Source organism: Micropterus salmoides, unplaced genomic scaffold (genome assembly GCF_014851395.1).
Source record: "Micropterus salmoides isolate LMB-PRFRI ecotype aquatic unplaced genomic scaffold, ASM1485139v1 Ms_hic_scaffold_4, whole genome shotgun sequence".
NCBI classification, from domain to species: Eukaryota; Metazoa; Chordata; class Actinopteri; order Centrarchiformes; family Centrarchidae; genus Micropterus; species Micropterus salmoides.
Genome location: NW_024043372.1, coordinates 22,269,677 through 22,285,616, shown reverse-complemented (window position 1 = coordinate 22,285,616; position 15,940 = coordinate 22,269,677). Strand labels below are relative to the sequence as shown.

The window sequence follows — 15,940 nt, the reverse complement described above, 5'->3', positions numbered from 1 at the left end:
AAATTAAAGGTTTTTAAAAATGTATTATATTTAAGTTAAAGTTTATTCAAAGATATTATTACCACTACTTTAAGAGTTTGAGGTAATAAGTTTCCAGAAATATTTTGAGTGATCTGAACTTATTCGGATTTACATTGTACCCAATGTGATTCTGTAGCAAGGGGGACTAAATAATAATTTATCATTTAGCCGACACTTTAATCCAAAGCCATTTACAATTGCTACATATGTCAGAGGAGCACATCTCTGGAGCAACCACAGTTTTGTAAAAATAATCTGCAGCTAAATAAAACTAACATGAGCTGACTGAATTAAGATAACTCAAATGTATATCTTCCAAAGTTACAATATTTTAACTTTAACTGGAAGACCGCCTGGAAAAAACATGATCCCCCTCCTTCAAGAGAAAAGGGCATCAAAATGAATATGCAAGTGTGTTTGCACCTGGAATGTATGGTCACTTGGTTTCTTGTGTAGGAAGCCAAAGCACGAAAAAACAAATGAGCTGCAAAATTATGTTTGACTGTGAATTGAAGCTATTGGTTAAATACAAATATGTGGCCTGCTCAGGTAAAGTTCAATCTTGAAGGTGTACATTATGGTGGCGTACGTCTCTCTCAGCTTGATGACATATAAGATATAGTGGCATATGCTGCTTTTGGCTCTGGACAAGTGTTATCTTAATCCATGCTTCAGTCTCACTCAGCCTCTGTTTATGAAGGCTTTATGAATGTGCACGGGTAAGTCAGTCAGCTCCTCTAGTCATCAGACAAAAAGCCTTTCTATTGGTGGCCCCCATCAGTCAGAGTCCTAATCCAGCACACACACATTATATAAAATGTCCATCCAATCCCACACCACTCAGAAACAACTACTCCAACGCTCTGCGGTCTGCTTGTGTGGCTCTGAGATACAGGACTGGACTGGAGCATCATGGTGTTTATAGTGGATCTGCTGATGATGCTCATCCACTTAACCTACGCCATCCTTACCGCCATCATACAGACTTTATTCCGGCCGAGGCTGAAGTGCATTGATGGGGAGCTCTGCCTGATAACAGGGGCCGGGGGCGCGCTGGGTCGGCTGTTCGCCCTGGAATTTGCCAAAGAGGGAGCGCACCTCGTGCTGTGGGACTGCAACACGGCTGCCAACGAGCAGACCGCCAAGTTGGCGCGCGAGCTGGGCGTTCAGGTGCACGCGTACACAGTGGATCTGTCCAAGCGTCAGAGCATCTATGAGATCGCGGACAGGGTGAGAGTAGAGGTCGGGGAAGTCTCTATACTGGTCAACAACGCAGGCGTGGTGGCCGGACGGAGGCTGCTGGACTGTCCTGACGAGCTTTTGGAAAGGACTCTGCTGGTCAACTGCCACGCGCTGTTTTGGGTGAGACTTTGACGCACGCACCTTTTACGCACAAACAACTGAAACTGAAAAGTTCCTCCACCTTTGCTAGACGCAGAGATAAGGCACTCATGTACCAGCCTGACATGAATTACATAACATCAATTCATTATGGTCCTCCCCGCGGGCTCTGGTCGGTATTTGTGCACTGATGTGTGAAGGGATCGGAGCAGCAGAGCTGGTGCATCACAATACAGGAAGGCCATGTGACTGAATGCGTCCAAGTTAGAAGTAAGCGGTAACCTCATACACTCATCCCCAGAATAAAAGGAGCCCGCGGGAGCCCACCAGCTAAGACAGCATGTGATCTCCCCCTTGATCGTCTTAAAGCCTCGTGCTCATTTAATAAAAGGATAAGCTTATTAGTACATCAGAGACAGACATACAGCGGGGGTCATTTTTTAGATGTGTGTTATAAATTAAGATTGTCCATACAACACATATGAAGGGCATATAAAGCATGAAGTTTTGTTATAAATTAAACTCCTCAACAGTTTATACAAGTTAGTTAATGGATTCACTGATTAGATGATTTATTGAAAACGAATAGGAAATTAAAAATGCCAAACATGTCCTGGTTCCAGCTTCTCCAGTGTGAGGATTTGGTGTTCTTTCTAATTATTTTAATAGTTAACATTTATTTTTAATAAAATTTTTAGGTTTTGACTGTTGGTTGGACAAAACAAGCCTTGTGAAGATGTCACTTTGTGCTCTGGGTAATTGTGGTGAGCATTTCTCACTATTTTCCTAAGTTTAACAGTCGGTTAATGAAAAGCAGATTAATACTAATATAAAATAATCATTAGCTGAAGACCTGTAAATAGTTCAAAATGAGCCCCACCTCAACCAATGACAACAGTAAAAATTTTTACATTAATGGATGAGTAATAATGATATATAATAGTAGGCTATAACATTCACAAGCATTGAATATTTTCACTTTAAATAGCTTACTTTATACATGTTCGTGAATATGAGTAACATTTGTATGGCATTACTTGACTATTTTTACACTGAGGTGTTAGTACTTTTACTTACTCCAATACTTCCTCCACCACTGCTGGGCCCTTATTAACTCCCACTCTCTGTGCATGTTGTCCTGTATTCTGCAATAAGCCTACTACATGGCCCCAGCTTTGAAGTTTAGGAATATGCACCATATGAGCACAATATCAGCTTAAACAATAAAGGTCTAAAAAAAAAAAAAAAAAAAAACAAGATTTTGACTCAAGTTTAAGTAAATGAAAGCAAACTCATTGATACTGACATAAGCATGGGGCCCAATATACTTCTGTGCATGTTTAATCAACCCACATGGGGTCACTGGTGGGTGAATCAGGCCACCTTCTGTACTTCTATTAAAGCGTCTTTCTAAACCAACAGATGACAAAGGCCTTCCTGCCTCAGATGAAAGCAAAGAACCATGGTCACATTGTAACCATCGCCAGTACTCTTGGGCTGTTCAGCACTGCATGTGTAGAGGTAAGACACGTGCTTAATGACACAAATCTGAAAACAAACCATTTATAGAGAACATTTAAATGCTCATCACTCCGCTGGTTTGTTTACTTTCTTCCTCCAGGACTACTGTGCCAGTAAATTTGGAGCTGTGGGTTTCCACGAGTCCCTGACGCACGAGTTGCGAGCAGAGGACCAGTATGGCATCAAAACCACTTTAGTCTGCCCTTATATTGTAGATACGGGGATGTTTGCAGGCTGTGAAATCAGGTGAGATGCCACAATTCATCATTTTGTAACTTTTGTGGTTGTTAGATGCGACAAAAATAGTTGCTGTATTCTCCACTCTTTGATATCTACCAGGAAGGAGCTCCGGAGTCTAATTCCACCTCTGGAGCCCCTCTACACTGTGCAGCAGTCCATGAAAGCCATTTTAGGCGAACAGCAAATGATCTGCATTCCTCGCCTCATGTACATCCCCCTTCTCACACGAGCGTGAGTATTGATCAGGTTATTTATCAAACATGCAGCATAATCTGTTACACCTATAGAGACACATGCCATTATTGATGAAAAAAAATATATTTAGAGTAATGTATTGGTACCAACTCTTGTTTTCCTCCCTTTCCTTCCCTAGATTGCTGCCATGGGACGCAAATGTAGCAACATACCGCTTCATGGGAGGTGACAAATGCATGCTACCCTTCATCAAGAATGTTGAACTGAATTCCTCCAACGGCCACAGCAAATCCTCCTAAGACCTCTCTGTCACACTGTCTTACAAGCTTGTTAAATTATGCAAGAGTGTGGACACTAAATGCTTATACTGTGCATTCTTAATACATGGATTTGTCATCTGAAGGGAGAACCCCTGCATGTTTATTTCTACACTGGGCTGAAGGGTAATTTCATTCACAGCCATGTTACTTTGCATACATGTTATTTCTGGTTATAAATAACCATAACTTGGTCTAAAGGGGAGCCTGGGATTGCTTACAAAAAGGAAATTCTTGAGGTTATTCATTAAAAACTACACTGGAGGCCATATAGCCAGTAAAATTCAGACATTACTGAAAATATTGTTCACATAAAAGAGACTGCAGTGAAAACAGATCTATACAAGTGCCTCTTTTTATTCACATTAACAAACGGCGCGGGAACAAAGACTGGGCAAATCTACAGGAAACATGCAACAGAAAAATATTAAGCATCATCTTTGAGCCACAGACTACAGTCTCCATAAGCGTAAAAAGGAATTCAAAACATACAAAAGAAGCAATAAAGAAATCCCTCCCATATGATTCAGATGTTCTGACAATACAGAAATGCACCTCTGCTGCTGCTGCTGTTATTGAATTAAACTGTCAATTGTATCAGAACCTGATAACAAAATCCTTGTTAGCCTTTGCCACACAGCAAACCAAGAGCTCAAACACAAAGCAGTTTTTCAGTTAAGTCAACTTTTGGTCATGTCTTTAAAAAACCCTAAAAAAAGCTCCATCAGAGATTTCCTCCTAAATTCAGGCAAAATGATCATTTCTCTGGCCAAATCCATCATAAAGTGTCAAGTTAAACCAAATCTGTAAAGACTAAAGTTCAGCTGAAGCAGGTCTGTCATGCGACCTGAGGTCACTCTGGACACTCCTGCAGTGTATCGTGGTCTCCGTATTAAGTGAACACCATCACATCAGTTTCAAACCAGCTGCACACTGGCTGCCTGTAAGTACCCCTGCAGGAACTGGAGGGCTTCTGCATTCAGACTGGTGCTCAGCATTGAGGGAACCTGCATCCCCACAAAAAAAAAAAAGGAGACAAGAATTACCGATTTGCTTTCCACATCATCTCTAGCTCAGTGCCATTTAGTCAGGCAATAATCTTAACATTTCTTTAATTCAAAACATCACTGTAACTTCAAAAACACATTAGTTTTGGCACAAGCTGCTAAATATTTCCTGCATGTCTAAACATACCCGTCCTGGACAGGCAGTTGAAAGCTTGTAGAGTGACTGGGCCAGCAGGATCTTGGGATTGCCAACAGCGTCTCCGATCGGGTCGTGCTCCTTCTTCCCGGCGAATGCCAGTTGCGAGAATGCTGTCTGGTAGCCTGGGGCGTCTTCTATGTCGATGAAGTGCTCATCATCTGGAATGCTGTCATCTTCTGGCAACTCAAACAGACCAATGAGCGCCTGGAGCAGAGGGGTCCTGAGCAGACACGTTCAAATCCAAATGATTGGTTAGTTTTACGCAGGACAAAAAATTAACCAAGCAATAGTAACTCGGTACATATCAGTAGAGCATTTCAGCCATATACTAGATGAATGCAAAATTTTGGGAACGCCATTACAGAAGTGCTAACACATTCAGCCTGTTGTGATGTAAAATATGTTTATAATGGTTTGTGTTTAAAAACCTGATTTCCATCTCCATAAAAGAGATTGTGATAATTAGATTGAGTTGTCTAAACTGTCAAACATTTACAAGGCCACTTTGTGAAGTTAAATTAATCCAAATCTTGAGGCAATGCTACCATCAAGCATCAAAATCTACAGCAATGCATAATTTTTACACTTTGCTCAACAAACCGTGCAGGTCAGCTTCTGCTCAACTGATAGGTCATTATGAAGTAGCTTACTTTTAAATCAGGGTTCCTTAACTTCAGCATCCAATTATATGCATTGCTAACTACTTTACGTAACTGGGAAAATATAAAATATATATTACAGTACTACAAATTCTAACTACTATTAACCAAGTTCCCTTAAACTGGCATTCATTAACATAAATAACAGATTTGTATTAAAATTTTAATTCCCTCAATCAGAACAGTCATGTCTAAGATGACAGATGATTTATCTGAAAGGCCCTGCACGTGTACGTTTCCTTCAGGCTGATTTCTTACCAGAGTTTAGTGTACTCGGTGTCCATCATTGCAGGACATTCGGTAAGGACTTTTGTAATGCCAACAGCGCAGATCTTCTTTTCAACTGCTCCAGACACCTTCTGAACCTCTGGAATAATAATTTTCTCCAACACCATACCGAACATTCTGCAACACAAAAAGCAAACAGGATTCATTACACTGTACATTTTGCCACCGGTCTTCTGCAATTACACTAAACGCAAGACACAGTGGCAACCTGCATAGGCATTGGAATGAGGCAGCCATTACTCACTATAATTATACATATAAACTCATTAACTTCCAGTAAACAGTGTGCCTGAGACCAGTTTGTCTCACTCCCTTTCCCTTTTTCTCACCAATTATTGTTGCAAGAGGGGATTCGGATGGAATAATGCAGTTTAGAAACTGCTTCTTTGTCAACATGAAACTGGGTCGCCTGTGAGATCCATTGTAACCGCTGTGAATCCAAGCTGACTGCAGCTTCCATCCTTCACAACGAGCCACCTTTGAAGCTTAAAAGGGCTGAGTGTTTGAAATGATCAAAGTTTTCCTTTAAAATATGTCCTATTTCTAGAAATTGGTGCTTGTTCGCAGCGAGCAACATGGGTTTAAACAGCTCGAGTGGGCCCTCAAATTCAAAGGGACAGCCAGCATTTGAATCTTTTGTGGCATTAAGGTCAACAGAACTTGTCATATTCCCACTGCTTAAACTCTACACCGATGGATAAACCCACAAAATAACTGCTGTCACACATCACAGGGTACTTTCAACATCTTGTGGTTTATATTGAAAATACACTCACTTTGGCTGGATGCTGTCAAAAATCTCCTGAAGTGCAATGGCTCCATATTTGACACAATACAAGTTGACAAACACCAAGAAACCTGTGAGAAAGACAGACAACCAGTGAAAACATTGACACTTGAAGCTCACCATTATAAGACAGTAGATAATAAGCGGGACTTTAAAAAGGCATGTGCTCGGTCACTGCCAGTGTTTGACAGATTAACAGCTCTGAACAGAATGCTGAAAATGAGATGGTGGTACTAACTCTTGATGAACTTGGTGGTTTTGGAGCTTTGTAGCCTCTGGAAGAGCAAAATGAAGATCTGTTTCCTGTACTGAGTGATCGACTCTCTGGCAACAGACAGCAAAACATATCATGACCTCAGTCAATTTCACCAGGTACGACATTTTACAGAGGATCCACTGTGAACACAACTATAATGGACTTACGGGGGCATGTGCTCTATGATGCTGTTGAGAAGGTAAAAACCTTGGTGGTCATTGGCCTTAGAGGCAATAAGCTTTTGGAAAACTCCAAGCAAGCCAGGCTGAGGGGGAAAGATGAGCAAGACAAGACCCAAGTGTCAACATAATGGTCATGCAATTAATAAGTCATACAATCTATAAATGTCAAACATAAAACTAATGAGATAAAATCACTACAGACAAGTATGACATAATTTTCTTTACTGCACACAACACTGCCATCACTTACTATTTTATCCGCAGCAGAGACGGCGATAGTGGCACTTCCCTTCTCCAGGTAAGCCTGAAGCAGGCGTACCAGAGGGGGGATGTTTCCTGTCCGTTCCCATAGAGCGGGCTGCAGCAGGTGAGGGAACAAAGCCATGTAGGAGGAGGGAATAGAGTTGGAGTGGATCTCTAGAAGGAGAGACATCACCTGGAACACGTATGGAAGAAACTCTGCAACAGCAAACAAAAGCAGCATGAGTGGAGGGGGTCAGCCACAAGTTGTTTACCAGCATCTGATCTACACGTATATAAAGTCAGTTCCAAAAGTAATTTACACACCCTGGACATCATTCTGAAGGATCTCAGTGAACACGGGGAAGAGTGCTTCCTCGAAGCTGCTGACAGTGGTGGGGTTGGCCTTGCAGGTGATCCGCACAGACAGGCACAGGGACTCAAACAAGTAGTGGTTAAAGTGAGGCTTGCTGGGATTCTGAAAATGGGGGACAGGTTTTGGATTAGTTGACACATGTATCCCTCCAAACAGTGATCATCATCCGGTGGCCTGCGGGCCACAGCTGGCCCGCTTAAGCTTCCCAATCTGGCCCGCTGTCATATCAAAAATGTGTCTACAACGGTCATTTTTAGCATTTTATGACAGCAGACCAGTTTGAGACAGGCTGCACAGCTCCACCTTCTCAGCCAGGTAATATTAACCAACTCCTCCCACTTTTGCTGTTCGCAGATAAAGATAAAGTCAGATAAAGGACTGCTCACATAATTATGGAAAAAGACCAATTATTGCCTGATAACAGTTTCTAGTTAACCACCGTTAACTATAGGTGTCACATAATTTTGCAAATATTTAACAGCAGACTGTATAAAAAAAAGTTGATTAATATTTCCTGCCAATCACAACTGCATCCTGCTGTTACAATTACAGATTTTAACCATCACTCCTCAGTGAACTGCCTCCTTGGCGAAAGTCTGAGAGCATTTTCCAATTAAGTAGGGTGGATATCATTATGCAATTGCCATTTGAGTCTGTTCACAGTGATATAAGCTAATAAAAAGCATTTATTTTGTGAAATTTAAATGTTAAACACTAGTATGCTAATAAAGCCTAAATAAAACCCTTTTTTCCCCCTTTTCTTTTTTATATAAATCTAACCCTCACAGCATCTGCTCAGAAAAATTCTGGCCCTGCCCTAAACAAACAAGCATCTTTGTGAATCTATCTGTATTCATAAATAGTAACAAAGTGTGTGTTACCTTGCTGACTAAGAGGAGCTTATGAGTGAGCTGACCAATCAGAGTGGGAATGTAGGGAACAATGGCTTCCTGCAGTAGGGAGAAGCTGCGCATGATGGCTTTAAAAACAAAATAAAAAGAAGTTAGAATAGAAAACAAAAACCATGATAAGGTTACTTAAATACGTCTGGAGTTTGTCTGACGTTGACTGGGAAACATTAAGGGAGAACATTTAGATGACAGAAGTCTGATTTACCTTTCATGATGTATTCATTTTCTGCAGAACCAGGAAGAGCTAGTGCCTTGAACAAGTTGTTGAGCAGCTGTTCAGTAAAAGGTGCCATCTCTGCAGGAGTGATACTGAAAAATATACAGAGGCTGATTGGCTTACGTAATGGGTTAGTAGCTATCCAGGCGGATGCAAAAGCCTGAGCAGACTTTGATTTTTGTTTCGTCTCAGTTGTAAATTAAACTTTTCGTGAAACAAAAAGGACTGTTACTATTGCACTGCTGTGTAGTACACAACAGATCCCTTGAGATAAAAGGTAAATAAATAGGCAATCTTGGCAGTTTTACAAAATATGTAAAATTTACGTGTGTGTGTGGCAATTACCCATATGTCAATGTTCAATTTCACCTAATGTAGTTGCAAAGCTTGTCCTACTTTGCCATGAAATATTTATTTCAATGTCAAAAAGTGTAAATATTGTTCAACCTACAGTCATTTCAAATCAACTTAAACTATTGTGAAACCTGTCAAAATAATTCCAAATAAATAAACATGTGAGCAATACTCAGAAACTGTTTTGGTTCATTCAAATATCTGTATCTTTTACAGTGTGGTGTTGTTGGGGCCTCTCATAGTGAACAGCCTCTCCAAAGCATGGGCAGCGTAAGTGTGCTCCACTGTGCTCTCCGCCTGCAGGTGACTTATTAGCAGAGGAACTGCTTGCAGTAGCTGCTCTTTCGGTAGCTGAAAGAAAAGGTCAGAGAACAAAGCCCTCCGTAATGCATTTGTTTTGCCTTTTGAAATTTAACAAGTTGTGGAGAAAGAAACAGTTCATACCTGGCTTCTGAAGATCATGACATACTTGATGGCATCTGCCTTCAGCACTGGGAACTCATTAACTACAATGACAATTGAGGGCTTGATGTTAATTCATGTGTATCCAGAAATAAATCTGGACATTCAAACTGCCCGTGTATAAATCAACTGATCCTTAAAACCTAAAGTGTGCTGGCTGTTGTAACTAGGGCTGTACATATAGATTATTTTTCAAGTCGATTAATCTAACGACTATTTTTGTTTATTCTAAAGAAATAAAAGTTGCCTATTACTCGATTAACATACTAATTTATCTAAAATATCAAACACATGTCTAATCAATAAATCTATATTTTATTCAATCATCCTGATGAAGCACATTAGAATAATGACAATAGTAGCAAATCTTAAAATTAATCAAATTTCCACGTCACTGATGTGTTGTGATAATAACAACAACAGACATTAATTAGGCTACTTTACTTAAAACTTTAAATGTTTCTGACATGGATTACTTCAATATTAAGTAATGCAGTATGATAATAAAATGTATTTCTGCATCAGTGAACACCTGAAAGGACTCACAGACTGTACAGACAGTCACAGATTGTCTGTAATTAGATTCAGCTGTTTTCTCGCTCATGTGTGGCCGTTAAACAGAAAATATGAAACAGCCGATCGTTACATGACTCGCGGTGTAACGTTACGTTACCATGACAGCAGCGGGGCAGAAATTACTTTTATCATGAAGGCAATGAAGAAATACTATGTGTCCTTGTGCTGATAATGTGCCGGGCTCGTGCGGTGACAGAAAGTAAACACGATTTGCATTGCTGCTGTTTAGACAAAGTGCTGCGGGATACTTTCGTTTCAAGTGTTTGTGCTGCTTCACTATTCGTGGACAGCAGCTGTGCTGCAGTGAAGCTGTTTCCAGTTCACAGAGCTCACGGAGCAGCACGTTGTTGAGTGTCTGTCTGAAATACTCCAAACCTTAGACAGTCGAAGGCACGGTCTTGTAGTTGGAGCTTGTCCGGGATAATCCCACACCGGATGCAGCGACGCATCGACGCACGTAATGCGTGTCGACGTATTTACGTAATCGATTACGTCGACGAATCGCCCCAGCCCTAGTTGTAATACATACGTTTTTTTTGTAATTTTACAGCATATTTTTTTAACATTTATTTGACGACCTCCCGGTCACATTTAATCTGTTTTGCAGGAACGCCATGATCACATTCACACATGGAAGCTGCCCAGAACAACCACAGTGTGATCTGCTGAAGACTGAGCAGCTCCACTGGAGCGTTTGGGGATAAGGCTCTTGCTCTTAACTCGCTCCTGTAACCTTTAGGCCACCTCTGCGTGATATTGAAGTGTAAGAGTATTCTTACCATTGAGTGACTTTAAGTCTGAGAGTATGTGGTTCACAAAGAATTCATTCAGATTCACCAACTCATTGGCTTGTGTTATCCCATGCTGGTGAAAAGAAAAAAAGAGCAAATGAGCAAATTTTTCATTATACTGTAAATGTTCATTATATTAGTAGATATAGTTCCTCTCATATACATATGAGATAGATAGATAGATATATTCAATCTTCTGAAAATGACAGTCAACACTACCTTCTGTGTCTGTGCTTTAGATGCCAGCGATGTGACCAAATAGATTGCAGCGTCTTTGTGTTTCCAGTTCTCCCCAGGATTCTTGGCATACTCTGCCAGCATCGAGTTCACATAGCCAGAAAAGATTGCTGTGACAGGGCCCTCGAAAAATTTACAAAGGCCTCTCACCAAGTCACATGCCGCCCTACGACGAGTGTCAATGTCTGAGGAAGGATGGAGAAGGGTTAACAATAGGGACGTGGTTATCATTGGCATACTTCAGTCTCTGTGAAAACCTTCTACTGAAACTCTGCATGAGACTATTTCAACTAACCAAGTGACTAAGCTAACTATTCATATCGAGTTCAAATGATTCTACATGCCAGCAGAGACGCCTTGCTGGCATCCCAAACATTACACTACACACTGTTTCATGCATTTATGTGAATAATTTACATATGGGGAGGTGATATGAATCTTAATCTTTACCAGATCCTTCAAGGTCCCTCCGGATGTATTCCTCAGAGTTATCTTCAAATGCCTCCTCATCTGCACCTAATCAGGCATTACAGGCAATCTGGTCAGTATACATGTTAGAGCTGCTGATAACATTTCCAGGTACAATCCAATGACTCAGAACAAAGCATTTACTTACTTCTGAACTCCATGTTGGGCACAATGACCTTCTCACAAATGCTAGTGAGTGTATTCTGGTCCTCAAATAGATGTTTGTAGTGTGGCCTTTCACAGACTGATGCCAAGAACTGGATAGCATTGCTTACCAGCTGCAACAAAGAGGAGGCGTATTGTTAGTACGGGGAAAGTGAACCTCAGAGAGAACACACAAACACAGCCACGGATCGGTCCTCTCACCAGGTCATATTTGACTTCCTGGCCCGTAGAAACTAAAAGGTTCCAAATAGCAGTGACGAAGCGCGGCAGATACGGCTGGAATTCTTCATCGTACTTCTGAGCGTAAAGAGCAGCATTGTCACAGATCTGAGACTTCAGCAGCTCTAGGAGACCGGCTTCCTCCTCATCCTACAGAGTTATCATAATAGACACAAACACACAAAAATGTTTGGGGTTTGTTTTTTTTTGTTTTTTTTTAAAAACACTTCATAGCGCAGCCTTGTTTAAAAATGAATTGCACGAGTGAAATAAGACAAAACAAACTCACATCTGTTTGTAAAAGTTTATTATCCAAAGTCAGTAGTCCATGGAAATTTGTCATCCAGGTTTCCATGTTGTCTTCAAAAAACTCTGGAAGGTCCTGTGTAGAAATACACAGTGTAGTTAAAGGCAATTTCCAATTCAATTCAAAATAACATTTTAATTTCAGCTTTTGAGAAACTTTGATCACACTTTAGATTATTTTTATACCAATTTTAACTTATTTCTTTAAGGCCAAGAAACAAAGATTTGCTCTTAGGGTCTTAGTCTTCCTAAAAACAACCCCAATGCTGAAACATCCCTAACTGTTAAATACTTTCATCTCATCTGATCTGCCAGACAGCAATTTTTGATATTGACTTTTACAGCACAGGAGAGCGGGTCCTCAATACAGCAGGCCTTACACCGCAGCTGTTACAAGCTGTACACAAACTCTATGCAACCAGTCAATATACCTGTCAAAAGTTGTTGCTTTACACCAACTTACAGGGTTTCCCTAACATTTTCTATTCCTTAATAATGTGTTGATGCATATAGAATTGTATCAAACAGTTCAAAGCTTTGTTCATAATGTTGACATTTGAATGCTGCAAATGCAAGCACAACACTGCGAAACATTCAGAAAATAACTTGTTTCTCTGATTCATTGTCCTTGCTAACGCTCTCTCTCCTCATTCACTCACTAGCTGGCTCAACCACCACTGCTCTGTCTCTCTGCACAAGGCCAACTTTGAACTGTATGTTTACGAACAGGAACCAACAAATCCTACTCATTTTGCCTTACTTAACATAAACAAGGGCTAACTTATTTTATCCAATGAATCACTTTATTGAAATTGAGGATTTGTTTTTAGGGTGATGACAAAATATGACGGCAGACATTCAAAGTGACATCAGGTACAGTCCTGGTTGCAAACATGACTACGAGAGGTGCCAGAAACATGAGACTTCCCTGACCATCAAAACAACAAAGCCTTGAAGTGGACACAAATTGAACTGACCTGGAAGTTAAGACTGTAGAACAGCTTGGAGATGAGCGTGAGGGAAGAGAAGAGGACCTTCAAGGCATTGACGTCTGTAGCATGAGTCTGACACAACTCAATAGTGGCCTACAGTGAGGAAGAGACAAAAATAAGTATAAACACTTCTTCGTATTGGAAAGTCATCATAACTACAACAAACATTTCAATATTTGTTAGGTGTTATAACAGCTAGTTTACTTTAGTGTTGTGGTAATTGAACTGCAACTCATCACAAACCTTGAAAAGCTCTGTCAGAGGAAGGGCAAACGTGTCCAGTACCAGTTTGATCTCTGACCAAAGCTCATTTGACTTGAACTCATGACGGTACCTAGAAAAAAAAATAAGGGGGGAAAGAAAAGATTTGACCATTTCTGTTTAAAGTTACATCAAAATATGTTTTAAAACATCGAGAAGTGAGTTCTACCTCTTGAAGAGGGAATGTGCTGTACGAAGTACTCCATTGATGATGTGGAAGTCTCCACTCCTGAAGCGGGTCACCATCTCTGTTAGCAGGTCAGGCCACTTTTGAGGGAAATCTTCCCTTCCTATGATACTGATGGCATCACTCAACTGTGGAAATGCAAACAGGGGCTTGGTTGAGCATCTTCCTTCACACGTTCAAATCAGACCCTTTAAAGCACTGACATGTGAGGGCGTACCTGTTTTTGAATCTGTTCTGGGCTACTCAGCATCAAATTGACTATGTTCGCTTTGATCGCTGTTCGGTCTGGATCAGAGACTTTGTTTGGTTCATCTTCAACCTTTGGGAAAACATAACACAAAATCAGTGCACAGGTCAACAAGACTAATTCACCAATGGTTCTGTTTATGCTTCATGCTAAATGGTACTTTATATACAGTTTGTCCCCACACAGTAACAGTAACCACACTGAGGGACAACATCCCTAGGCGAAACGATTGTGAGGTATCTGTTCTCAGCTCAGCACATGACACACCATTTAGCTACCACAATAGTATAGTTTATCTGCATGGCAGATTACAAACGTCAGTTTGTTTATTCTGATCACAAGTAAACAACAACAATGTGAAATCTGATGTAGGACATGCGATGACAGATGTGAACTGTAGTCCATCTCATCTGGGTCCGGACACAATCTAGACACACTGCACTGACATAAAAAAAGATACTAGGTAGAAGCAGAGTCAGCAACATGTAAACTTGATGTTACTTTGAGACTCACAATGCGCCAGTTTCTTTTAATGTAGTTCTTGAATGTAACAGCAGCACAGACGCGGATCACGTTGTCTTGGGACTTCTCCAGCAAAGTGAGTAGTAATAAGGGGTAGTTCTGGTTTCCCTCCACAGATTCAAGAAACTTTTCAGCTAATAAAAAAGATGAATAGAAAACAGGTGTTGCAAAGCAGCATCACACAATCATGTGAACACTTAAAATAGGTCCATGAGATAATCTTTATAAACTGTACTGAGATATTTAAAGTTAGTGCTAACATTAAGTCATTAAATTGTATCCTACCTGGACGTCTGACTGCTGGGTCTGGGTCCAGTGTTTTCCTGAGAAACTCTGTGAGGGTTTGTAGGTTAGCATCATTCAGTTCCATACTCCTAACGTGAACTAAAGGCGAGAAAACAAGTGAGGGAATTAAAAAGATAGACCGGTGTCTGGCAGCAACTTGCCTAAGAGGGTCATTTCTGTTCTACATATGGATGGACTTTATCTACATGCTGAGTAACCCTGTTCACAAATGTTAGTCAAGCGTTCTCAAAACGTGAGTCTTCCTCTAATCATCACAATACTTTATAATATATAATACAAGTTATCGGATGTGTTTACTTTGTTGTCCATGTTGCGATTTAAAAGTCTTAGTTTCACATCTCTATCTAACAAGTCAGAGCCATTCTTGACACTTGATAGTTTAATTATAGCTCCTATGCTAGTTTCAGTCATTCATGCACTCAGTCTCTTTGACATTAGCTTGCTGGCAGCTAACCTAGCTAAGTTACACTGGCTACATTGCCTCAATCTGGCATTAGCTGAACTGGCCCTGCTGACTCCAGATCGGTTTGTGCAGGTCTAAGCTAGCAGCAATCTTCTGCAAGTTCAAATAACGCACATGGTGGTCGGGATATCGCATGAAATTCATCTTGTGTAAATTACATTTGACGAAAGTTATCTAACCATATTGCTCTACTGTGTACTGTACATGTGTAACACTACTTAAGCGGCATGGAAAGCGAAATCCCTACTCCAGTGAATAGACTGATCCAGTAGCCGGTCCCCTCCAAATAAGCCTGCTAACGTTAGCGCTAGCGTGCTAATGTGTTTTGCGCTAACTACAAAGTTAGCTAATTCACGAACATTACGCATTTACTCGCAAAATAGACCATGCTCCAATTTAAACATTTGAATCCCATTTGCCTGGATAAGGTAACTGCTAAATCACTGGGCCATCTTACCGTTACAGTAAATTTGACTCAGGATGGGATGGAAGGCACTACCAACCGTTCCGACGTGCTCGCCGTGCCAGCTTTCAAACGTCAGGAGCAAAAGGAACTGCGCGGTCAGTATAATGCGCAGGCGCACATGTCAGGATGAATCAAGAAGACACGCCTCTTCCATGGTCTCG

The 15,940-nt window shown here is 40.7% G+C and overlaps 2 protein-coding genes across 2 annotated transcripts; one reads left to right on the top strand and one right to left on the bottom strand.

Moving 5' to 3' along the window:
• Positions 1–721: 721 nt before the first annotated feature.
• LOC119886320 (retinol dehydrogenase 10-like) lies at positions 722–3,889 on the top strand. The gene is made up of 5 exons (XM_038696971.1): positions 722–1,383; positions 2,785–2,883; positions 2,984–3,129; positions 3,223–3,354; positions 3,497–3,889. Exons 1-5 carry the CDS (start codon positions 934–936, stop codon positions 3,615–3,617), a joined length of 948 nt encoding a protein of 315 aa, XP_038552899.1. The 5' UTR covers positions 722–933; the 3' UTR covers positions 3,618–3,889.
• An 85-nt stretch (positions 3,890–3,974) lies between these two features.
• On the bottom strand, positions 3,975–15,867 carry cse1l (CSE1 chromosome segregation 1-like (yeast)). The gene is made up of 25 exons (XM_038696970.1): positions 15,771–15,867; positions 14,830–14,928; positions 14,536–14,678; positions 13,993–14,094; positions 13,758–13,903; positions 13,571–13,661; positions 13,313–13,420; positions 12,319–12,411; positions 12,012–12,179; positions 11,794–11,923; positions 11,628–11,693; positions 11,160–11,362; positions 10,929–11,013; positions 9,556–9,617; positions 9,326–9,462; positions 8,746–8,849; positions 8,511–8,608; positions 7,581–7,731; positions 7,264–7,472; positions 6,999–7,096; positions 6,814–6,899; positions 6,565–6,646; positions 5,759–5,905; positions 4,830–5,061; positions 3,975–4,642 (listed from the first exon to the last, which is right to left on the bottom strand). The coding sequence occupies exons 2-25, from the start codon at positions 14,912–14,914 to the stop codon at positions 4,553–4,555; spliced, it is 2,916 nt and encodes a 971-aa protein (XP_038552898.1). The 5' UTR covers positions 14,915–14,928; positions 15,771–15,867; the 3' UTR covers positions 3,975–4,552.
• Positions 15,868–15,940: the final 73 nt, after the last annotated feature.

Excerpts from the sequence above, each read along its gene's own strand:
- LOC119886320 (XM_038696971.1), top strand. The coding sequence starts at position 934 with ATGGTGTTTATAGTGGATCTGCTGATGATGCTCATCCACTTAACCTAC. Across the intron at positions 3,130-3,222 it reads TTTGCAGGCTGTGAAATCAG|GAAGGAGCTCCGGAGTCTAA; the intron begins GTGAGATGCCAC and ends GATATCTACCAG. Across the intron at positions 3,355-3,496 it reads ATCCCCCTTCTCACACGAGC|ATTGCTGCCATGGGACGCAA; the intron begins GTGAGTATTGAT and ends TTCCTTCCCTAG.
- cse1l (XM_038696970.1), bottom strand. The coding sequence starts at position 14,914 with ATGGAACTGAATGATGCTAACCTACAAACCCTCACAGAGTTTCTCAGG. Across the intron at positions 11,924-12,011 it reads AGGAAGTCAAATATGACCTG|CTGGTAAGCAATGCTATCCA; the intron begins GTGAGAGGACCG and ends TCTTTGTTGCAG. Across the intron at positions 11,014-11,159 it reads CTAAAGCACAGACACAGAAG|CATGGGATAACACAAGCCAA; the intron begins GTAGTGTTGACT and ends TCTTTTCACCAG.